We start from the raw sequence: 25,612 nt of genomic DNA on the forward strand, positions 1-25,612 counted from the left end.
TCATCTTCCTGGACTCGCGCGAAAATATATATAATCTGTGGTAGATCCTCAATGGGGATTAAGTCTACATGATATACCGACAATCTATGTGTGCCTCTGAAGAGGTCACTTACTATGTATTATGTTTGGCTATATATAACGGCTAGCGGGTTGCTTGGTACTAGTGGGTTAGAAGAAGAAGTAGAAGAAGAAGAGAGAAAGGGTGCTCTATATAAACAACGTACCTGACAGGACCCTTCACGCCATTGGAATGAGCTATGTAGCTCTCATGTTTTTGAAGCTCCTTAGCATAAGGGCCTCGGCCCTGTGGTGTAAATAAAAAGGTCTCGTGCGAGGGTTTTGCTTCAGCGTGAGGAATTCTAGGTACGCGACGCATCTGGAGATGGCATTTATTTAGGTTTATACATCCTTTACTGAGCATCTTCAAGCTGGGTGTTGCAAATTATAGGATTATTGCCGGCAATTGTATGAGAAACGGCGTACAATGCACATCTCATGTTTATATATTGTATGCATTAGACACAATAGTGGGCCGGTTATGCGGCATTATGTCGTATAGTCTTTTTTGGCAGTCTCAGATTATTCTTAGATGTTTTTAAGGTATCTTCTCCCTTCTCGGGTTCATAGGTAGACCGCGGAAAAAGGCGGAAAAAGCACATAACGTGCAGACGACCTTTCTATGTCTACGTATAACCAGGGATACATCCCTTTCAAATATTCTGTGGGGGCGCTGTCCAATCAAGGGACTGCGTCCCTTGAATAAAAGTCAATTCCATCTGACACTGAACAGACAGGCTACAACCATTGGCTAAGTTGAGAATATTTATGTTGGAAATATGTGTCCAAAGTGACTACATGGCTCATATGTATACTGTTGCCTTGAACGGTTCCCGGCACCGAGGCTAGGTAACCCCGCCGCGCGACCCCGCTACTCACTAAACAGGACCCTCACAGTTGTACCCAAAATGACATGTGATGCTCTCGGGATTATATAGGTCTTTGGGTTGGAAGCAGAATATGTACATAAATGGGGCTGATCATTAAAATGCCAAAGAGCACATTTTTATGCAGCAGGCAATGGATCTGGGTAAGTAGTCGCAAATTTCCTGATTAGGACGGAAGGCGCATATTTCCTTATTGGGAAGACATAAGGCCGGGCTAGAATCGGGTAGAAAGTCGGCTAGACACTCGGCATTGATAACACCCGGGTAGATCGGGATCGTCAGGGAAACCCGTTATCGGGATTATCAGCCTGTAGAATATTCACTTCTGTGCCTCGGCATTGATGATTTGCTGATCCATATAGGGCAAAACCGTTGACAGCTCAATTCTAAAGGAACTCCGGTACTGACAAGTGTCTTAATCTACAACTTTAAATCTTCATTCAACACATAAACACCTAATATGATTGTTTTGCCACCTATGACGAATATTGCATTGAAGTTTGCACCCCCATACTGATACTATCACCCGAAATTTGCAGCTGATGGTGATCCACCTGGGATTAGAAGTGGGAATGACTGATTGCTACATAGTACATTATTCACCCGAGGCAAAACATATTACTTTGTACAGTAAAGCCCTAAAAGCCTCATGTATCTAAACACAACAGACGTCGGATCAATCGGAAATCTCTCCGGCTTCCAATGGTTAACTCTTTAGTAATCATTGCATAGCCTGTGAAGAATTCATTTGACCCAAGATTTGCGCAAAAGTGGGTTCCAGTTCCACAATGGAACTCGGCCTCTGTGCCGGGTTTGCCAGGTCCCTATGGATCTATTCATAGGAGTGAAACAATACGCGTAGCCAGTGCATTAGCAGCAATAATGAACAAAATAATAGTATGAGTTTCTTTCAGCCAATGATGGACCACTATCCAATGCCAGATATCCGATCTCCTCTTCCTTCGGATCTGGAGTCGGCACGCATAGTGGCTCGCCCCTTTGCAGGATCCTTTAGGATAAATATGCTAGTCCTCCCAATTTAAATGACTTGTTGTTCTAGAATAATTTTTCCTTCTCTGACCAATCTCCACTCTTTCAAAGTCTCCTACCATGGAGCAGCATCCCCACCCCGATGATGCCTCGCTGCACAGCGAATACAACAAGGAAGATGAAAATAATAATCAAAACATGGGAAACTCGCCTATCCACAAGCTCAACACTCACGACTTTACTAGCGTGGAGACCCTGAATGTACCTCAAGCCAACATCCACGAAGCAAAGAGTGCCGAGACTCTGAATGTCGACAATGATACTTCCCAACTCCCCAAGAAGACCGCGGAGTGGAGTATGACACCGCAAGTGATCCGGAACGCGGAGCGTGACGAAGCTGCTGGATTCAAAAAGCGCGAGCTAGGTGTTACATGGCAAGGCCTCACTGTCGATGTTCTTGCTGCCGAAGCCGCCGTCAACGAAAACATGATCTCGCAATTCAACATTCCTCAATTGATTAAAGATTTCCGCCGAAAGCCACCACTCAAATCGATCTTATCAGACAGCCATGGATGCGTCAAGCCTGGAGAAATGCTACTAGTGCTGGGCCGCCCTGGTTCAGGATGCACCACGCTGCTCAAGATGCTATCAAATCGCCGCGATGGCTATCACACCGTGAATGGCGATGTGCGTTTTGGAAACATGACCCCCAAGGAAGCCGAGGACTATAATGGCCAGATTGTGATGAACACAGAAGAAGAGCTGTTTTACCCCCGCTTGACAGTGGGCCAGACTATGGAATTTGCCGCCAGACTCAAGGTTCCTTTCCATTTACCAGATGGAGTTAAGAGTGTCGATGAATGCACAGCCGAGACGAAACAGTTCCTCTTGGAGTCCATGGGAATCGCCCATACCGCTGATACAAAGGTTGGGAATGAGTTCGTCCGTGGTGTATCCGGTGGCGAGCGGAAGCGAGTCTCTATTATCGAGTGTCTCGCGACTAGGGGTTCTGTTTACTCCTGGGATAATAGTACCCGTGGTTTGGATGCCAGTACCGCATTGGAGTGGGCCAAGGCCCTTCGTGCTATGACTGATGTTCTCGGCCTTTCCACAATTGTGACGCTATACCAAGCAGGAAACGGAATTTATAACCTCTTCGACAAGGTCCTTGTCCTTGACGAGGGAAAGCAGATCTACTATGGCCCTGCAGCTGAAGCTAAGCCTTTTATGGAGGATCTAGGCTTTGTCTATACTGACGGAGCAAACGTCGGTAAGTCTTTCCTATATTTCACAAACAACCCTGATACCATCTAACCCAAAACGATAGGCGACTTCCTCACTGGTTTGACAGTCCCGACAGAGCGCAAAATCAGACCCGGATGCGAAAACACATTCCCCAGAAACGCAGACGCTATTTTGGCCGAATACCAAAAGTCCAGCACTTACCACCGTATGGTCTCATCTTATGACTATCCCGACACCGAAATCAGTCGTGAGCGCACGGAAGCATTCAAAGAGTCTGTTGCGTGGGAAAAGTCCAACCACCTGCCTAAGGGTAGTAGTCTGACTACCAGCTTTTGGGCTCAGCTCATCGCATGCACCAGACGACAATATCAGATTCTGTGGGGTGAGAAGTCAACATTCATCATCAAACAGGTTTTGTCATGTGTTATGGCATTGATCGCTGGTTCTTGCTTTTATGACTCTCCAGACACCTCCGCAGGTCTCTTCACCAAAGGTGGTGCTGTTTTCTTCTCGCTGTTGTACAACTGCATCGTTGCCATGTCTGAGGTCACTGAATCTTTCAAGGGCCGTCCGGTTTTGATTAAGCACAAGGGCTTTGGTATGTACCACCCGGCTGCGTTTTCCTTGGCTCAGATCATGGCGGATCTCCCGGTTCTGTTGTTCCAGTGCACTATCTTCTCGGTTGTGATCTATTGGATGTCTGGCCTGAAACATACTGCGGCTGCTTTCTTTACCTTCTGGATTATCTTATTCACGACAACTCTGGTAAGCAGTCGTTTCTTATTCAAGTCTGTCAGTTTATCGACGTTGGACTAACTCTTACATCTTCAGTGCATTACTGCTCTCTTTAGATTTATCGGATCCGCTTTCAGTACCTTCGAAGCCGCGTCGAAGATCTCAGGAACTGCAGTCAAAGCCATTGTCATGTACGCTGGTTACATGATTCCCAAGCCTCAAATGAAGAACTGGTTCCTTGAGCTGTACTACACGAACCCCTTTGCCTATGCCTTCCAAGCTGCTATGTCGAACGAGTTCCATGACCGCCATATCCCTTGTGTTGGTAATAACCTGGTCCCAAGTGGCCCTGGCTACGAGGACGTCGGAGCCGAGAACCAAGCTTGTGCAGGTGTTGGTGGTGCTTTGCCAGGTGCAAACTACGTGACAGGCGATCAGTATCTTGGATCACTTCACTATAAGCACTCTGAAATGTGGCGAAACTTCGGTGTCGTCTGGGCCTGGTGGGGATTCTTCGCCGTCCTGACAATCATTTTCACATCTTACTGGAAAGCAGGCGCTGGATCTGGTGCTGCTCTTCTCATTCCCCGCGAGAAACTCAAGCAACACCATGCCGCTATCTCCGATGAAGAAGCACAAAACAATGAAAAGTCTGTTGCCCGCGAGACCACCGATGAGCCCGTCGAGGTTCAAGATGATAATCTCTCCCGAAACACCTCCATCTTTACCTGGAGAAACCTCACATATACTGTCCAAACTCCCACGGGCGATCGAGTGCTATTGGATAACATTCATGGATGGGTTAAGCCCGGCATGCTCGGCGCCCTTATGGGGTCTTCTGGTGCAGGAAAAACGACGCTACTCGATGTGCTTGCTCAGCGAAAGACAGACGGTACTATCAACGGCTCTATTATGGTTGATGGCCGTGAGCTCCCGGTGTCTTTCCAAAGAATGGCGGGATACTGCGAACAACTGGATGTTCACGAGCCATTCGCGACCGTGAGAGAAGCATTAGAATTCTCTGCTCTTCTTCGCCAGTCTCGCAGCGTCCCTAAGGCAGAGAAGCTCAAATATGTTGACACTATTATTGATCTTCTCGAGCTCCATGACCTGGCAGATACTCTCATCGGTAGTGTTGGGAATGGACTCAGCGTTGAGCAAAGAAAGCGTGTCACAATTGGCGTGGAACTGGTGTCTAAGCCTAGCATTCTGATCTTCTTGGACGAGCCCACCTCGGGTTTGGATGGGCAATCGGCCTATAACACCGTCCGTTTCCTTCGCAAATTGGCCGATGTTGGTCAAGCTGTTTTGGTAAGTCTTCCAAGTTCCTCAATTCAACAACTGCAAGACCATATTGCTAACAAACCATGTTCTAGGTTACGATTCATCAGCCTTCGGCGCAGCTCTTCGCTCAATTCGACACTCTCCTTCTCCTTGCAAAGGGCGGAAAGACAGTATACTTTGGAGACATTGGCAATAATGCAGCCTGCGTTAAGCAATACTTTGGCCAATACGGGGCTCAGTGCCCTGCTGAGGCCAACGCAGCTGAGTTTATGATTGACGTTGTTACCGGCGGTATCGAGGCTGTTAAGGACAAGGACTGGCATCAAATTTGGCTCGACTCCCCTGAGCAAACCCACATGATCGCTGAATTGGACGGAATGATTGCTGATGCTGCTGCTAAACCTCCCGGAACAGTCGATGATGGATTCGACTTCTCTATGCCTCTTTGGGAGCAGACCAAGATCGTCACTCAGCGGATGAATGTCGCGCTTTTCCGGAACACCAACTATGTCAACAATAAGTTCTCTCTTCACATCATCTCAGCCATGCTCAATGGTTTCTCCTTCTGGCGCCCTGGCCCAAGTGTGTCGGCTTTGAACCTGAAGATGTTCACAATCTTCAACTTCGTCTTCGTTGCCCCAGGTGTCATCAACCAGCTTCAACCTCTCTTCATCCAGCGCCGTGATATCTACGACACTCGTGAGAAGAAGTCAAAGATGTACTCGTGGATTGCCTTTGTCACCGGATTGATTGTTTCCGAGTTCCCATATCTCTGTATCTGCGCGGTCCTCTACTTTGTCTGCTGGTACTGGCCCGTTTGGAGACTTCCTCATGACTCTGACCGATCTGGCGCCACTTTCTTCATGATGTTGATCTACGAGCTCATTTACACTGGTATTGGTCAATTCATCGCCGCCTATTCGCCCAACCCGACCTTTGCTGCTCTTGTGAACCCGCTGATCATCAGTACTCTTGTCCTGTTCTGCGGTATCTTCGTCCCATACATGCAGCTCAACGTGTTCTGGCGGTACTGGATGTACTACCTCAATCCCTTCAACTACGTTGTCTCGGGTATGCTGACCTTCGGCATCTGGGGTGCCAAGGTCACCTGCAATGAGGAAGAGTTCGCTTTATTCGAGCCGCTCAACGGCACCACCTGCGTGGAATACCTATCGGATTATATGGCCGGCGCTGGCCGCAGTATCAACTTGATCAACCCCGATGCCACCGATACCTGCAAGGTCTGTCAATACACTGACGGAAGCGATTTCCTGAGAAACCTCAACATCATGAACTACACTACTGGATGGAGAGATATCGGTATCTCGGTCATCTTCGCCATCAGTGGATACGCTTTGGTCTTCGGGCTCATGAAGCTGAGAACCAAGGCTTCGAAGAAGGCCGAGTAGGTTGATAATTTGTTCATCCTTTGCCTTCAAGCTCTTCTTTGACTCGGGATCCTCATTGATTGAGCTTTTCCCTTTTTCGACCATTTCCTCACCACTTTCTCTTCATTTTATTCCTTCCTTCGGTCCATACATTACCTCCTTCACATAACCATTTCTTTGCCAATCTTGTCATACATTCACTTCTCGACCCTTCATTTATGGAGCCTTACATCGTGCATATTTCCCTTTCCTATCTCATTATCGAGCACATTTTCACTTCCTGCATACATGTTAATAGCTTAGCATATAGATTTTAGACCATAGAACATAGAATACAGATTGTACATTCTTGAACATTTCATACAAGGACCCCAATGAGATTAAGCGTATGTAGCACTCACGAGCATGATTCTACATAAATTGAGATGCTCACGAGCCTAAAAGCAGCTGATCACAGCATACAAGGTAGATGTATTCCCTAGGTAGTCGCATCGATTTATAATATACTAATATCAACCCATATTCTACGTCTCCGAGTTAGCCGCCAATATGTACTTTCTAAATCCTGCCAATGTCCACAATGTGATGAAATTGCATCAACACTCGGACCAACAAGCTGACATGTGGACGTGCATGATTATTATACTGGAAAATTTATCCGGGGGCCATAGTTGCCACACCTATTTCACCTTCCCAATCGGGTATTAGTCAAGTAATTCCAACATGGAAAGGGGAAGCAAATACCCCTAAGATTATCTTGGATAGGTGATGGGCTCCCTAAAAAGGATGCAAACTGGATCAAGTCGAGTGGAAATGACAACCCAGCATCACGGGCCAAGGATGACAGGACCATTTCCTTTTCTAGACTCTCACGATCATTGCCTAACTGCAAGCTAATGTCGATATGGAACCTGCCATAATTGAATTCGCTCGGTGAAGATTACGGAGTAGCTTACCCCAATCTTCCCGTGGGGACCGCGAAATCGGGGCATCGATATCCACAGCGCAGATTGTCCGATGTGCGCGACCCCTGCAATACAGTGGAAACTCACACCCGTCTGCTAAGGTTCACGACAACGGCAGAGTCAGATTCGGCGGGAAGAAATTGGATCTGCAGAATCTCGGGCGATGAGCTTTTTTTTTCTCGTTTTTTCTTTTTTTGCTTTTTTTTTTGCCTCCCGGCAATACATAGTTGTTTCTTTCCCGAGAAGGTTTAGTTGGCACAGGGGGTTTTCTTCCAAGGTTATCACATCAGGCACATAAAAGCACAGGGATTACTGTACCCAAGAAGGATCGCTGATCGCTCAGAAAATCTCCTTTTGCGGAAACTTGGCTTCCTAGGTGGGGAAGAGGGATTGAAGGGTTGGGGGTGAGGTCCCAAGCTTGCTGAAGATACGGAGTATGCTGTCATAAGAGTCTCCAGGGAATATAGAACATGCATACTCTCCCCGATCGCATAACAGAAACACTCCTTGTTTCCCGCCTTTGTTCTTTTGCGTAAAACCACCCCAAACCACCCGGTATTGCAGCCAAGCAAAGATCAGCGGTGATAGTGGAGTGAAATAGGCATTTTTCTCGGTCATCATAAGAAGGAAAAGCCAAAGCTCCGCCCGGGAGCCCATATCCTCGTGTAGATGGCGGGCTTTGAATTGACCGCTTGATCGCCGATGCAGTGATCCACTGGACCAAAATCTGAGTTGAGACGTAATTCCCATTTTTGGTTAAACCGGATCGTTGCTAGAACAACGTTAAGGTTCTTCATGTGAGTTGAGAGAAACGAGCATAATGAGAAGGATTGCCGTTGAAACCAGAAGATACACAATTGGTTCGGCTTAAGCCTCAAGGCCTCATTCCCCACAGAATGACGCGGTAACGGGGTCCATAACTGTTCATAAATTCCAGTAAACAATATGAGGAACTCTTGTGCTATGTATAGAGAAGGCTAGAATGCTGGGTATCTCGGAAGACAGTGGAGTTGATGCGATCCAACAATGTGGAGGTTGTTTCATCTCGTGGAGCTTCGAAAATGAGTTGGTCCATTTCAATATGCTTAATATATTAACAGAAGACCAATAATTAGAGAAAACATATTGGAAATTCTTGTGTAGAAGGAATGCTCTCCACGTGACGCGCCCCCTATTCCCACATGTTCTTTTTTTTTTTGTTGCCGAGGCACCTCTAGTCTCCTACAATCTCAATACTAAGGTCCAATGTAGGATCAATAATATATTCTTGACCGAATATGGTCAACGGAGTAGTACTCTGTGATCCGTAATAGATTGTCCCTAACGCGACCAGGCGCCTCTATCACGTCGCCAGCGCGGACGCGAGGGTGATCCCCTCTAACGTGCCGTCCCGCACTATACTGATATGATACAGTCGAACACCTGCCATACCCCCTTTTATCCCGTCCCAGGGGAAATGGCGTGTGGGGAGTCCATAGTCAGCACTTAACTATTGATCCCCAATGGACTACTAGTCTACCGTCTATGTCCCTATGAAGACAGATCCATAGCGAGCTATATATACGGAGAGTGCAGAGTAGATACACATTGCCTGGCGCATTCTTTCCAAGAGCCTTCTTGTGGGACACTGTGTTCTAGTCCCCTCGTGGGTCGTTTTTACTATATGGCTGTCTTTCCGATAGGCCCGGCTAGATTTCTAGCCTCCCCACACACTCTCAAACCCCTGCTCACTGCGCAACGGTCGGGTTCATTTCAGGGGTGTTGACAGGGGATAGCTGCTAGTCCCGCATTGCAATTCAAGCACGTGCAACGTCAAACAAAGAAAATCAAGGGATCTAAACGGTTCTTTAACTTGCATTCCCCGAGACCTTCAATAGCCCAGTTTTAGACTCGAACTCTACAAGGAAACTCTGGAACTGTGGCACAGCCCATCGGCATTTGGGGTTTATCGAACTATTGATTTTAAGGAATGAGATAGCTGTAACATACTCCGTACATGTTATCATTTTGATTTTCTCATACCAATATAAGACAGAGTTTCCAGTTAATTAATACCATCAATGCGTCTCCATTATACTTCATAAAGTGGATTTATGACCACATGGTGCATCAAGCTCCACGAAAAAGACGCATTGTAAATCACCAAGCCCCTGAACGAAGGAGCCTCCACCTAGGCAACCCGAGTCTTTGTCCTTGGAACCGGAAGCACTTCCGCCAACACACTAAAGTTCCTTGGGTACGCCAAAAAAGCAAAGTGGAAAATGCTGCGGTCAAATTTCGGGTCAAGCTCCATCTGCCTGATCGAATCTGGGCTCTCTGGACCCGAAAATCACCCGTCCCAATCTACCATCTCAGATCCTGGACAAAGAAGTGACAAAGAAATGCATCGCGTGTGGCGGCACAACCCCGGTCAGTTCCCATCTAAGACACGGCTTCCATCCCCAAACACGGAATATACAGCCAGTGCGCTCACTGTGCCGCTCATTCGATTCCCCAACAGCTTGACAGGTAATATAAGCTATCATGTACAATCTGTTGGTGGCGTCGGGGATATGGAATAGGGCGGATAGATGCGCAGACTGGCCCCCCTAATCGCGGGAGAAAGTACGGAGTACCGTCTGGACCGTTGCGCGTAAACGTGTCGGCCAATCTGCTTGTCATACGCGTCCGACATCGCCTTCTGGTGGCTTTCTACACATCTCGCGGAGACCGTCCCGGATAGCTTAGGGTTTAGAGGATTCGCCGAGGATTTCGGTTCATGTGGATTCTTTCTTCTCTCCCTTCAGGCGAAATGAACTGTGGAGTATGATGAGTGGAGATGTGCGCGTAGCTCCTATCTTTCTTTGTTCATTGCTCCCATATTGCCCCATCCACGAGCGTTCCTGGGCCGCTCTCTTTCATGCGCTAGGCCAAGTGGGCTTTCGTATTGAATTGGTGATATAATTACTTACGCCGTATGTATCATGGACTGTTACCATCTAACAAATTACTATACAAGGTCCGGTATCCTGTACTCATTCTCGCCGTACTTTCTCCACCAGATCCCTGTAGCCGCTAGCCTTGTTTATCGATTCTACGATTCTGGTGATCGATTTATGTGTATAGGATTATGCGTCAGCTTCTTATATTGTTTATGAATATCTATACAGTTGTGCTCCCGAGTACTCCGTAGTGTGTATACTCTGTGGGCATTGAATGTGATATCCCTGTTCTCAGTCCACCGCCTTTCTGCTGCTTCTAGATGAGCTTGCATTATACATATGCATGGAGTACGTTGCATGTTGCTTTGGTTTATTTAGACTGCTTGTCAATATCATCTAGTATGTATGCATGGGTAACCCCTGTTCCTACATGTAGGTACCAAAGTTCCGCCTTTACGCTCACATCCCATGGATGAGCTTGCGTTAAATTCAATGTCCAAAATTCAGTCATCTGGTTATTTACATCCATATTACTATGTATTAGGTATTCTGACTTAATATATTTGACTACCATCATCTCCAGCAATATCTTCAACTCGATATATAGAGGAAGAGAGGTGTAGACTTTAGTCAAAATGGACAACATATGTTATGCACATAGAAGAGCGAACTGAACATTTCAGTAGAGTTCACATCTAGTATCGTGTAACAGCGTGGTTACACGATCGCATGGCGTAAAAAGCCACAAAGACACAGGCTTCCCAGCCATCGATAAAACCTTGGAAAACTCGGTGAGAAAATATAACCAAGAACGTCAAAGAAAAAAAAAAGCAGAAGCCTTGCCTGCATCTTAAATCACATAAGACGCACGAGACCGACTTTATTGAGATCATAACCAAAATTTCAAGGGTTGGAGCGCGATCTTGCAGCCAGATGCAGGTACATGCCCTAACTATGCATAAAACTGTGGTGTTATTTCAGCCTCAGCCGCTCACTGCATCTCAACAATTAAGTCCACGCGGTGACACAACATCAACCTGAAGACTTGGCCGACAGCCAAAATTTGAATTGTCTGAATGTCCCTCGCGTGCTGGTTATGTTAGCCATTACCACGGAGACTCAGGATCTACTGCATGGATGTATGTCTTTCAAACCACCACTATCAATAATGTAAAAGTCTCACCTAGCTTGTGTTCTGATACACAGTTTCTCTACGCAGTCACTACTATGTGCCCGCGAACATATATCAATGAGACAGGAAAGACGTAACAAGTAAGCTACTCAAAGCCACTTACCTCCAATAGGGCTCTTTCTTTGCGATATAAATAGGTATGGCTCTTAACCTGTTGTTTTGATTGCATAGCATAGATCTCGCTATTTGGCACGTTCCACTGACTCTCGGGTACTAACGTTGATCTTCCAAGACATCGACTCAGATCTCTAGCACACTTCCCCTGTGTTGCATCAGCAATTTCCTCCACGAGGCTGACTGAGATATTGTACAACATGAGCGATCTAAAGATAAGCATCTTGCTCATCCTACTCCACGAGTGAACTGTTAATCTATTATCCGCGAGTACGAGGAGACTAGATCATGCCGCAAAGAGATATCCTTAAGTGGAAATATCACTTGAAGGATGATCCATCAAACCAACAAAAATACAGCTGACATAACGGAGAGACATACATGTGTCTATCACAGAAACAATTGCTGATTCAGACTGCCCCCAAGCCTCGAGCTAGCAGGGCTCCTACCTAAAATGGGTGCCTGGATGCGCATCGGGCTTCTCAACCTCGGCGAACATATTAAACATATCAGAGTAAATGTGATGATACCTCACTTCCCCGAGACGATCTCTTGTCAACCAGACGGGTCCTGCAGCACAATGGCTATACTTGTCCTTTGGGAGAACGACCGTGCATGCCCCACTGCTTGGGCACGAGTCTGCCAGAACGTGATGCGCTTGTGTGCTATGCAGATTGCTGACGAAAAATTGAAAAACTAAGCGAATCGCAAGCCAGCAAGTTAGGTTAATGGACTACCTACATATGTAGGAGTAGTTGATTTGTGCTGTATGTAAGATCGATATGAGACAAGCAAACAGTCCCACTGAGACCGCGCGGGCTGGCCCGTTAATTGTATCATCTCAATTATATCCAATGCATTATGTGACTGGTTTTTATGCTGTAATTTTTTTAGAGAGTAGGAGAGAGAAGTTCGAAACATGACCATAACCAAACCGGGTGTAAATTCCAGTAGTCTCCAGATCGACTCTACGCGATCTATACTCCTTATACGCGACCGTAAAAGGCAGATATCAGAGACTAAGCAGCCCTCTCCCATGGTTCGAACGTGGACTCCGGCACGGAGATTTCGCCCATTGAAGGTATGGACCGCAGATCGCATTTCGGCGATTGCCCACCCTAATGTGATGATATCGAGGGGCTTGCATAACGCTATCATGACAGCTATCGATTGGGCCCCACGAGGGCGAGGCGTTCGGAGTTTTTATTTTTGATTGAGCTGTTGGCTCGCTTGGCTAGATAGCTTCGCTAACCTACATTAATCACACATTAGTTATCAGGGACTAGCAGTTTCATACTTCCCCAAGGAGGCAAAGATTGCAGAACATGTGACGGTCAACCAATGCATGCTCAGGATAAATAAGTATGCGTTTTGCACATTTCAATGTTGACTGGCAATTGCAGAAATCACCAAGTTCACGCTCTACAAAACTGTTGGTCGAGCTGCGGGAGGACGTGCGAGGTGTGATGGGGAAAGGAAGACCAGCCTATGTCATTGTAGTGTATTACAAGTTCGATACTGAGCTCCAATTACTCCAAGCCTAGACCGTACGGCGAAATCGCCTTGTGTATATTATTCAATTTTGCGATTTTCATGCTCCATTATATTTGCCCCGGTTATTTTTTTAAAGAGAACGTGTTGATCAAGTGATCCCCATAGTACATAGCACTATTTACAGAAAATATTCCGAAGCCCACTTTAACCCGAGGGGTTCTTGATGTACCTTCTACTGTACGTCAGCAAAAGTACGTCAAAATTTTCATCCCGCAAGGCATCCCCGTATCTCTCCTCGCATCTATCAAGGTCTTAAGACATGAGTGGGTCTGCGTCATGATTGCGCCTTGGATGCTGGGATGAACTATGCAAACATCGGGCAGCTTTGTGACAGTGTTTGTTCGACTTTCAACTTGCAACTTGCGTTTGTGGATCTTTGCCAATACGAATCTATTTGTATGATTATCGCCCCACGGAGTGAAAAAGAAAGCAGAGGGGAATCTGGGTACGGAGGACAGGTCTGGATTTCAATAGAGACCGGGGTATGGACAAGGGGGTAAGGGATTTGAGATTAGAGATTTTTATGTGAGGTACGGATTACCGAGGAGTATACCTATAATTTACCATGAAAAATAAATCATAACGGCCATTAAAACAAGAAAAGACTTTCGGCTGTCACTTTGGGGGCTGGTCGCTGCGCTGTCGATCCCATCCCGGAGAGATATTGACAGGCGAAAAAAGTCCCTTTCCCTCACTTTTAATGATTGATCGAGTCTCCCTGCAGGCCAGAGCACACACGGTCAATGCATTAAGACATGGTCTGATTTAACCCCACAGGATTTATTTGGTTATAAGAATATGATTGGTATTCCGTAGATAATTTTCAATTCTAAATAAATTAATAGGATTTCTTGTCAAAGAGTGTCGGTAGATGTAAGGTGGATAGTGGACTACTCATGAGATATGTACCTTTTAGCCTATTTATTGGCGTATGGGGTACTTTGTTACTCAGTACTAATGGTAGGTGCTGAAGACATATGGTGTATTTGTTATTGTAGACAGGCCATATTCTCGGGGAAAGGAGGGATTCCTTATTTTCCTGTTTTTTTTTTTTTTTTTTTATAAATCTTTTTTTCCTATTACTTTTGGATCTCAATTGATTTTACTATAGAAGATAGAATATAAAGAGAACTATATAAGAAATGTAATTAAAAAGAAAAACCGAAAAAACCCCCCCCCAAATTACAGAATTTATAAATACGTATGATACCAGTCACATTATAGAGTACATTACATATACGGGTCCATTACCGGTGGAGGCGTGGATCGTCCCGATCGAGTCCTTAGAAGATTCAAGACCTTTTTTCAAAAGCTATTATTATTCCACTTATTTCCCTCTTTTCCTTCTCCTTTTGCTTTTCTACTTTGATTTGATATTGCTGCCGGTGGCAATTGCGAGCTATACTTAGCATTCTTTTCCTTATATCCCTTCCGCCCTTGCGTTGTCTTGGGGAATTCGTCTTTCACTTCAATTGGTTTATCCTTGCTGCGAATCCTTATTGCTCCCTTCATAGGCATTGCATTATTTACTATCCCTTGATATTGGGGGGTTTTGACCTTGCGACTCGTCATCTCGGGACCTTGAATGTTCCGGACTCCTTGAAAGGAAGTCTGTTTGGATCTGTTTATAGTTTTTGATTACTTGTTAATATTGTTTTCTGTGTTTGTATGTCTTCAAAGCTCCTAAATCTTTCCCCTCTCCTGGCATTCCAAGCCCTCGACCTTCTTGAGGACATTCCAAACATTCAATCCCTATACTCTATACTATCCTTGAGCGCCAATTGACCTAGATTGTGCAGGATCAACCCCAGCCTCTGGCGATCCGATTCCTCCCCTCCATCCTTGACTATCCAACGCCACTTGCTTTCGATACTTATCTTTTTTTTGGATTTACTGAACGATGTCCATTGCACCTATCGAATAAACGCCATCGGTCAGTGACCTCAGCGGCTTGGAGAAGAATTTAGTCACGGAACCGACAAGAGATGGAACCAATGAAGCCACACATCCCCCCGTTAAAGATCTCGAAATCCAATTCGAATTTATCCGAGTCGAACAACGACACATCTATACAGAGTCGATTCTATTCCGCCTGGGGCTCAGAGATGACCCCTCCGTTAACACCACAAGACGCCCAGGACACCAACATGGATCAATTTGAGGCCCCAAGGCCTGTCTTTCACAACTATCTGCGCGCCTTCTACCCTTTTCACCCGGCCGGGAATGTCTCTCCGTCGACCGTCACTCTCCCTCTGGACCAGGGAGATATCATTTTGGTACACTCCGTTCACACCAATGGCTGGGCCGATGGTACATTATTAGATTCAGGGAATCGAGGCTGGTTACCCACGAATTACTGCGAAGCATACGACCAATTACCTATGCGTCCTTTGTTGAAGGCCTTGACTGATTTCTGGGATATCATTCGAGGAGGATGCGGGTCGTCACTAAAAGATTTTGGGAACCAAGACTTGATGAGAGGCCCTATCGCTGGCGTGAGGTTTCTATTGGTAAGTACCAACTAGAACTAAACAACAAACCACAGGGCTTATGATTCCACAGGAAAAATCAGAATGTCTTACTCGAGAATCCTCCCTAATAAGGAGGTTCGATGGGCTACGCCGAATTCGCAAGGCTTTGCTATCGGACCTGTCTTCGCTGGTGAAAACTGCGAAGAAGTTTCAGGAAGTTGCCAACGGGATCCCGTCGGAAGATGAAGTTGAGGCTATTTTAGATGAGATGCTTCTCAAGGCTTTCAAGATTGTTACCCGGGGAGTTCGATTCCTCGACGTGTGGAATGAGGAGGTAGGCCTGGGTAGGACTATCGCCGAGTTGGATGGCCCCAGCGAGAGCCTACCCCAGTACAGCATGCCATTGACTCCCGCATCTGAGAGTTTCAGCCTAGGCGAGAATGATGGGCCTGATCGATCGGAGTCGCGAATGCTGGAATCACGGCAGATGGGCCATAGCCGTATGAATATGAGTCGGTCATCGATGCGCACTGAGATGGTTGATCACAGACCGGTATCCGTCGCTACGAAACGGGTCTCTGTATCCCATCGCATGTCAGTCTCTGGTCCTTCTACTGCCATCGGTGCCCAGAATCTGGCATCCGAACGCCTCGGGATGACATATGATGCGTTCCTCGGCGTGCTTGGCTCATTCATCGGGCTTCACATGCAGTCCCGCTCCTCGACAGAGTTGGTTGTCACCACCCAGCAGGCTGTCCAATCGTGCAGGCAATTGCTAAATGTCGTCGAGGTGGTGTGCGAGCATGACACACAGCGCAGCGTATTTCTCGAACAGGCGCGGGAGTCAATGTGTGAGAAGCTATCTGAGCTTGTTCACGCTGCACGCGATGTGTTCCGCCCCGCACACCTACCAGACGATGATCTCGTGTTTATGCCAGACGAAGGGAAACGCCTCGTGGAGGCTGCGACTGAATGTGTTCGAGCAGCCGGAAACTGTTTGGCAAAGGCTCGCCTGGTGCTTGAGCAAATTGGCGATCTTGAACTTGACCCTGAACACTATGAAGAGAGAGGACAGGAGTTGTCCAGGATTGACTCTCCACAAGAAGATTCTGAGACTCCCGTAGAACAGGAACGACAGGAGCTGTCACTTCGCCTTCCCCCACCTCCTCTTCAGATTCCTAGCACCACTTACTCTCCCCCCACACCTGCTCTCACTGACGCTACCACACCTTCATCTTTCCAGTCTCATATCATAAATTCTCCTGCCAACATTACAGCACTTTCCTCTCTACCCAATTCTGCCATCCTCCCCACCCACCTAGAGAACATCTCTTCCTTCGACTCCGCCCACACTAGCTACCGTGAAAGTCATCCCAAGTCTGACATGAGCGAATCGTTTGGCCGTGGAATTACAAGCAACGGTAGCAGCTTCACATATAACAGCTACGCACGTGACTCCGAGATGAGCGGTCTCTCGCAAACCTCAACTCGGGCTACCTCACCTGATATTGGGGGCAGCTTCCAGGGTAGCTTCACGGTCCACTCGCTGAAGGAAAGTCTAAGCTACTCAACCCTCGCCGAGGAGAATGAGGAGACTGAGGCCAACATCCTGGAAAGGACTTACGCGCACGAACTCATTTACAAGGAAGGTTCGGTGATGGGAGGCAGTCTCCGTGCTCTTATTGAGAAGCTGACTGCTCACCAATCCACCCCTGATGCCATGTTTGTCTCAACCTTCTACCTCACCTTCCGTCTCTTTGCCACCCCTCTTGAGTTCGCCCAGGCCCTTGCTGAACGCTTTGAGTACATTGGTGACACACCTCACGCTTCCGGACCCGTCCGTCTCCGTGTATACAATATCTTCAAGGGTTGGCTCGAGTCCCACTGGCGCCACGATCGTGACAACACCGCCCTGGATTTCATAGTCAATTTCGCAAACACACGACTTTTAACTGATCTCCCCACTGCTGGTAAGCGGTTGCTGGACTTGGCCGGCAAGGTGTCCGCAGTGGGTGGGCCTCTCGTGCCTCGCTTAGTTTCTTCCATGGGCAAGACCAATACCTCCATTGCTCAATACATTCACCCAGATACCCCCCTACCTCCTCCTGTCCTTGGCAAGAAGGAGCACAATTTGCTCAAGCAGTGGAAGAACGGCGAAGCCTCAATAACCATTCTCGACTTCGACCCACTTGAGCTCGCCCGTCAGCTCACCATCAAGGAGTCGCGCATCTTCTGCTCAATCCTTCCTGAGGAACTCCTGGACACCGAATGGATCAAGAAGTCAGGCTCGTTGGCTGTACATGTCCGAGCCATGTCGACTTTGTCGACTGACCTTGCCCATCTCGTTGCTGACTCCATCCTGTACCTCGAAGAGCCAAAGAAGCGGGCCGCTACCATCAAGCACTGGGTCAAGATTGCGAACAAATGCCTCGAGTTGAACAACTACGACTCCCTCATGGCTATCATCTGCTCATTGAACTTGTCTGTGGTCTCTCGACTGAAGAAGACTTGGGACATCGTATCACAGAAGACCAAGAATGCCCTCGAGCAGCTCCGCAGCATCGTGGATGTGTCTCGCAACTACGCAGTACTTCGTCAGCGTCTTCAGAACCACGTGCCTCCTTGCCTCCCATTCGTCGGTACCTATCTCACCGATCTCACCTTTGTCGACCACGGCAATCAATCTCTCCGCACCCTCTCCACCGACGACAGTGAAATGGCCGTCATTAACTTCGACAAGCATATGAAGACAGCTCGCATCATCAGCGAACTCCAACGGTTCCAGATCCCCTACCGCCTGACCGAAGTCCCGGAGCTACAGGCCTGGATGCAAAATGAGCTCATACGCGTGCGCTCACACGGCGAAGAAACCGTACAAACCTTCTACCGCCGCTCTCTGGTCCTTGAGCCCAAAGAAACCTCCCGCAGTGCACCCACCCTTCAGTCCCAGCCCGAGTCCAATCCTTCCATGCTCGACAATGCCAAGGACAAGTTCGACTTCCTCTCATGGACCAACCAGTCCAAAGTAAAGTCTGTCCCAACACACGGATAAATAACTTCCTTCCGCCCACACCATCACCTATCCCATTCTTCACAACCTAATGACTGATGACCTCTTCTCATTCCCTATTTACTGGTGTTCTCATCAAACATCCTTACTCATTTTCTTGCGATCTGTGAATATCCCATCATTCTTGTCTTACTTATTTACTTCTTTTTATTCTTGGGCGGTACTTTTATGTTTTGTTTTTTTTTTTTGCGATCTCTTTTTTGAGAAAAGTGGCATTTGAAAAGCGGCTATGGAACGGGGCCCAGGACTACCCAAATGGAGTTTACCAAGGGCCTTGTTTATCTGTTTTGTTTAATCTCTTCCTTGTCTATTCTGTTCTAATTTCGGTTGGGAATGGGCAAAGGGACAGGTGGACTGGAAAAAGGACTGCTATCTGTCAACTGGGCGTTTCCTACATCGGATACCCTCTAAACAATATTCTTGCCTCACGGCTTCTGTACAGGTGCAACTCTTAAAAGCTGCCTGAAATGCAAAATACGCTTTAATTTTAACCGTTTCTTTATCAATCGTAACTGTAACTCGGTTTCCGTCTCGTATCATGTCAACGTGTGGGCTTCCTCTTGTTTGAACTCCTTTTCGTAGCCACCGCAGTGCTGAATTGGGATTCATTTCTGCTTCCCGCTCCAAATACTATACAACTTTGTGATTGAAGTCACCCTTAGTGAGACAGGGACCCCGAGCTATCCGAATTAAGAAACTCTGATGCCTTACCCCGGATTCTGTCCTCACATTTCTGCCTGACTACTACCCCCCACCCATGATTTTTAGATAGAAGCTCACAAGCCAGCTCAAAAGCTAGCGTACCAGCGAGAGCCCGCCATTAACAGGCACCAATTGACCTGTAATCCAGCGCGAAGCATCCGAAACTAAAAACGCAAGAACAGGAACCAAGTCAATCTCCACATCCCCAAACTTCTCCCCAAGACAAACTCGATCACTCATGAAAACACCATGACCTTCAACGCTCTCCGCCTCAAGATTCTCACGATAGCCATCAATCATGGGTGTCCAAACAGCAGGGAGAACCGCATTAACACGGATCCCATACTTCCCCCACTCGCGCGCAACAGCCCTCGTAAAGCTCTGCACGGCACCCTTCGAAGCAGAATAGTGTGCCAGAAGCGGCAGTGGATCAAACGCAAGATCAGACCCGAAATTTAGAATCGTACCGCCCCGAGTCTTGAGGCAAGGAAATACAGCTTGGTTCATGAATATCGTTCCCTTGATATTGACATCTAGCATGCGATCCAGCTCACTCTCAGCGATGGTCTCTGCAACATCTTGGTGGATGTGGCCTGCTGCGTGGACCAAACAGTCCAGTCCACCGAGCAACCGGACAGCGGCTTCCACGACCGCGTTGCACTCGGACCTGACTGCTACGTCGAGGTGTTGGTATTTTATTTTGGAGTTGGGGCTTTTGGCAGAGATATGCGACGCGAGCTCTTGGCCAATGCTGTCTTGGATGTCACATATCACCATGTGCACACCATGCGCGGCGAAGACTTCGGCTGTTGCTTTGCCGATTCCGGAGGCGCAACCTGTTATCAGGACGCGCTTGCCGGAGATTGAGGGGATTATGTGGCAGGCTGTTTCCTCTGAAGGGCAGTCGCCGTGGGGGGTTTGGGGGCACATTTTGATTGGAATTATTACGGATGATGGATTTGCCGAGAAGCTTAGTTGGTGGTTTTTCGCTGTTGGTTATGACTCAATCTTATATAGACCCCTTTTCATACTCTATGTAACCTGTTTGTATGGATTACGATGGCTCTAAAACCGGCTGAGTTATGTACACCCCGAGTCTAGGACTGGGATCTATAGAGTGGCCCTTCCGTTGGAGAGACACTAATAGAGAGATACAACAATGCTGGCACTGGGAACACAAAAGCTTTGTGTTTCAGGAATGATGTGCACAGAACGATAGAGTTTACAGGTTAGTGTTGATCTGGAGCTTCGCTCAAAGATCGACTAGGAGCATTGTATAGTTAAATGATCTAGCTGAAGATATCTGGCCCAAAACAAACTTGATCTAGAAATAGAACGTTCGATGGAAAGAAAATTTACCACATAACTAGAGCCACTAGGATGACGAGACGGCCATTAACCCTTTGTTTGCTGTGTTAGGGCTGAATTTGGTGCCACCTAAATAGCTCGTGGATCATGTTTTACGTCCGTGGTTTGTCATACATGTACACCTGTGGACCTATACAACATATACATAGCTAGACGTACTAGAATAAAAATCAATGGCCCTTTGGGGCACCACTAAAATGATAGAAAGCATGGATAGCTGTTTATTCAAAGTCATAAACTTCCCCACCGCAGGGTTGATCCTTACCGATTCATTGTATGACTGGAGTATAGACGTTATCCTACTGGAAGCCTGAGCTGAGGTTGTGCTGTAAGGTTTATTTGTTTTCTAATACTAAAATAATGAGCGCTCTAGTTTCCAGTGGGATTGGCCCGTGGAGATGCTCAAGGCTGTGGCCAAACACCAAAAGTAAAAACAAATACTCCGTGACAGAAAAGAATTACTAGAACGAACACGCTCTAGAAAAAAAGTCTGGAGAAATGATCTACTTGATGAATGTCCGATGTTCTCTGAAACATATGTCGTTTTTATAGGATCCAGCTTTGTATTGTGCTTTATAATTCGAACGCATTCGTAATTGTACCATACACATTGCTATTTAAAGTTATTCCAACCTGTTAGAGTATACGAAGTAATTCTATTCTATTACTATCTTTATTAGTGGCCAATCCTTGCATGAACCCCTCTGCCATGGCTGCGAGGATTTTCTTTACAATCCCCAATACACATCCATGCAAGGGATATGTCCAAAGGACTTCAGTTTCAAATACAAGAGAGCCTCCAAGCTGTACATTTGAGCCGACAGATCGCCACCATTGTATTGAGGTATTTGAGTACGGAGGAATGCGACTGCCTATACGGTGTACTCCACAAGCGTCAAACCAATGCAAGCCTAGGACATATTGAAATGTGTCGACGTTCTGCACGATCTATCTGGTTGCTGCGGATTCATGCAAGAATATGAAATCCTTCAGGTTTACGGAGTACCCCGTGCTATGCAAAGTGTCCAGCTGCGCCTCGCTCAATGCTACCAGGTCACATCTAGGCTTGACCTAAATACAACATACGCAAGAGGTGTTTATTTCAATATTCGTTCGTTTTACGATGTATTAAAAACATGAGTTGTATTCTGTTTGTCAATCTGAGGGGGAAATGTGACCTGTCATGACATTCAAATATTCTACCGATTTCAGCACAGAGGCCAGAGTGGATGATAGAGATTTTATGTCAGTTGATTCGAGAATCTGGGTCTATGGTATAAGGATGTTAGGCAGAGGCAACAGGAATATCATTCCAGCATCGCCGTCTTGTTTGCCTGCAGTCTAGAAAACTCCAAAACGAAGCAAAGAATTCACAGAATGACCGCCAATGACAAGTATTTCGGGTGCAAGTTTAATATTTGGTAGGTCTTAACTAATATATCACTCAATGTACACAGTTCCAGCCCAACGCCTTTCCATTAAGATATCCCCAAACTTCCTATATGAGAACCTTGGAACTAAACCAACTATGTTACATAACGTGTTTTGAACGCCGCCACAAAATCCAAATCCATCCCGTCGTTATCATAAGCGGATGCTCTGGTATCCAAATCTAGCGGAAATAAAACAGCAGGATCAGACAGGGATCGTAAATCAAGTATAGGGACCATTGAAGGGCGGCCGTGGGCACATTGAAACGGGAAGGCACAACGGGCCAGTCTAGAGACCAACGCCTGACACTCTTCAAGGTTCAACGGATCATTGAACATGATAGCAGTGCGACAGGCACGGGAGTTAAGAAGATCCACGATGCCTTGAGGGCATCCATTCATCTTCTGAACCCATGAGCGTGAGGTGGATGATGTCGAGGTTCCTTTGTGTACCGCATCGTCGTTGTCTGATAGTTCGAGATCCTGGTCGGCACCTTCGGCTTCAAATGCTTTCTTCGACTGGAACAACTTTCTACCATCTTCCTCACTTGACCAGATCTCACGTCTCATCAAGTCAATCAACACACGAGGCTCGAGCCGACAACGTTCTGCTATTAGAACAGGAAGAGTATGCACGGTGATCAAGGCAGTAGATTTGGTCTTGCCATGTGTCACATACTCAATACCCCAGGCTGAGAAGAGACCTATATATTTTTGGAAGAGGTCATTCTCCGTTGATGAGACTTCAAATGCCAAAGAACCGACTTGGACAGTGTGCACTCGACTTCCCGACTCCAAATTCTCATCTAGCTCAGTAGAAAGGAACATTTCCCTAAACAACAGTTCAATTCGACATCGCTCATCGGCCGCGTGTTGATCGATTAAGAGCAAAACATCGTCTGATGGTCCCTCCCAGTTGAGATTGACGGAAGCGCTATGGACCTTAGCCAAAATGAACTTTTTGTCCACCTGGGCTATCACTTCGGCAGTCTCGAGCGCACGACGTTGAAGTTTTCCTCGATATTTGGCAACCTGCGCCGTATCGAGCGATCCAATCCCCTTGAAGCAGTCGTGCGAAGAAGTAATTGTACTCTGCTGACCGGCGGACCCTGTGCCTAGATTTGGTATTGGGATTTCTGTTCGGCTGAAGGAAGGATTGTCCCATGCCCCCAACATGTTTTCTATCCAAAATGTTTGCGCTGGATGCTTGGACGAGTTATCCATATGATCGGTGGGAGAACGCTGGGTAGCTAATGACTTCCGCGAGTTCATCGTTTGGCCCGTTCGGGGATTAATCATGTAGGCCAACTTGTTGTGTGGATCGACCCAGGTGATCATCTTGTCTGATGGTGAGTCTCCAGGCGAATCCTCTGTCTTGTTTCCGCTCTCACCAAAGACTCCTTTATCCACGGGCCTTGGAAGAGCTGTGCGCCTTTGGTCATCATTTTGACGGGTTGGCCTATGTTTAGGGAGGATAGGCAAGGGACTCTCTCCCTGAATTATATCAGAAGCCACACGAGAATACCGAGGGTTTCGATGGGTCGGGGAATGTCCCTTAAGATCCTTAGCTGTTTTTACCCTAGACCAATTGGCAAAGCTTTGACCTGAATTCAGAGACTGGGCTCTTGGAAATGAGGGAATTTTCAGATGACCGCTAAATGCCTCTTCGGTGCTTGAAATCGACCGGCCTTGTTGTCGGGGGCCACGAGAACTGCCAGCCGCTTGGGAGACTGTGGAACGGATGCTCTGGTTTTGGTCCGACGACATGGTCTGCTGTTTGGCGGTACGAGGGCGAAGATTGTGTTGCTTTAAAAACTCATGAACCATCGCCCCAAGCACATCAACAATCCGTTGAACCGATTTGGCCGATTCTGGAAGATGCTCAGACCCATCATCATCCAATCGTATAGCAGCATTTGTGTCAATACGGATGTAAAACATTGGCCACTTATTGACGGAATTTGCCCAGCTTCGAGTGCTTGCGTTACTTGGTACATCAAGCTGATTCACCGAAGATGCAGAATGTGGAACATAGCTTCTGCCAGACATGGCTCCAACATTGCTGAAATCTGACAAAGCAAATAGCCGGTTCACTTCGTTATAAAGAACATTCGAGCTATTGCCCGATAGCACGGGTTCTTTCCCCAACGAGATGAACTGAACCTTCCGAGTTGGACTGGGTTGAAGAGATATTGCTCCCCGAACTATGAGGCCAGAAACTGAAGCTGAGATCTCATGCCAAGCATCCAAGCTTTGCGGTGGGATTAGCCCAGATTGTGTGAGAATCGACCCGATACCTTTGAGGTCAAATTCCCTCTGACCATGAGGGAAGTGTGTTTCGGGTACGGAGGCAGTTGCAAGACGAATGGACATCCGTTTGTTTCTTTCCACATCGAGAAGGACTAACTTTGAGAATCGAGGATTGGCTAGATAGAGAGACACCAAGGAATTCCTTAGATGGTCCCACTCTCGTTCTAGCTCGTCCGGCCGCTGAAGAGTGAGGGCTCGACTCTTAACGCGAACTGGCATGTTCCCAAAAAGGTCATTGACAGTTACAGAAGTGCCATGGCTGGCAGAGCGAAGCACATGATGTGGCGGTGCAGGGGTTAGTCGAGCCACAGGCGTCGAATGATGAAGGATAAGAGAGTTTGTGCATCCATGACGAATGTGACGAGATGTCACAGTGAGCAGAGATAACGAGGCCAGGGAGGCCAGGAACAAGCCTCGATGGCCATACAAGCCACTCAGCTTGAATTTGGATGTATCTATTACATATGTTAGCCAGCATACAGTACAACCTCAAGGTGGGGAGACATGCGGTGAGGCTTGCATAACCCTCCTGCAACTTCGAACTCGGCCGGAGAAATTCCATCGCCATCATCTTCAACTATACAGCCACCACGTTTGAAATTGACAGTGACGAAGATGGTATGTGCATTGGCATCCAAAGAATTCTTGACTAGCTCCAAAATAACACCAGTCAGATGTACAATGGATGTAGACGACTTGATCTTTGCAATCACATCAGAAGGTAGCGATCGTATTATTGACTGAGAAGGAGGCATTGATGTAGTGGTTTGTTGTTTGTATTCACCGGGACATTGCGCCACTAGATGCGTGAAGAAAGACCCCAAAATGGATTTTGGAAACACGACTATGAATACGCCTTTCAATCATGATCACCTGTCATTTTCACTTCTAGAGAATTCCAAATAGGTATCAGGCAATGATTCCCAAAA

At 47.0% G+C, this 25,612-nt stretch overlaps 4 protein-coding genes across 4 annotated transcripts; 2 read left to right on the plus strand and 2 right to left on the minus strand.

Annotated features, from left to right (window-relative positions):
• Nucleotides 1-2,054: 2,054 nt before the first annotated feature.
• Nucleotides 2,055-6,607, plus strand: N7517_005446 (ABC transporter; the record flags this gene model as incomplete). The annotated part of the gene is made up of 4 exons (XM_056723176.1): nucleotides 2,055-3,204; nucleotides 3,262-3,944; nucleotides 4,011-5,225; nucleotides 5,291-6,607. 4 exons carry the CDS (start codon nucleotides 2,055-2,057, stop codon nucleotides 6,605-6,607), a joined length of 4,365 nt encoding a protein of 1,454 aa, XP_056579426.1.
• An 8,710-nt stretch (nucleotides 6,608-15,317) lies between these two features.
• N7517_005447 (guanine nucleotide exchange factor) lies at nucleotides 15,318-18,855 on the plus strand (the record flags this gene model as incomplete). Its single annotated transcript, XM_056723177.1, has 2 exons — nucleotides 15,318-15,842; nucleotides 15,895-18,855. The coding sequence occupies 2 exons, from the start codon at nucleotides 15,318-15,320 to the stop codon at nucleotides 18,853-18,855; spliced, it is 3,486 nt and encodes a 1,161-aa protein (XP_056579427.1).
• An 813-nt stretch (nucleotides 18,856-19,668) lies between these two features.
• N7517_005448 (SDR family NAD(P)-dependent oxidoreductase) lies at nucleotides 19,669-20,505 on the minus strand (the record flags this gene model as incomplete). The annotated part of the gene is made up of 1 exon (XM_056723178.1): nucleotides 19,669-20,505. One exon carries the CDS (start codon nucleotides 20,503-20,505, stop codon nucleotides 19,669-19,671), a length of 837 nt encoding a protein of 278 aa, XP_056579428.1.
• Nucleotides 20,506-22,469: 1,964 nt separating this feature from the next.
• On the minus strand, nucleotides 22,470-25,438 carry N7517_005449 (putative DNA mismatch repair protein (Mlh3); the record flags this gene model as incomplete). Its single annotated transcript, XM_056723179.1, has 2 exons — nucleotides 22,470-25,116; nucleotides 25,164-25,438. 2 exons carry the CDS (start codon nucleotides 25,436-25,438, stop codon nucleotides 22,470-22,472), a joined length of 2,922 nt encoding a protein of 973 aa, XP_056579429.1.
• Nucleotides 25,439-25,612: the final 174 nt, after the last annotated feature.

Source organism: Penicillium concentricum, assembly GCF_028827145.1.
Source record: "Penicillium concentricum strain IBT 3081 chromosome Unknown utg000002l_segment0_segment0, whole genome shotgun sequence".
In the NCBI taxonomy this organism is placed as follows: domain Eukaryota; kingdom Fungi; phylum Ascomycota; class Eurotiomycetes; order Eurotiales; family Aspergillaceae; genus Penicillium; species Penicillium concentricum.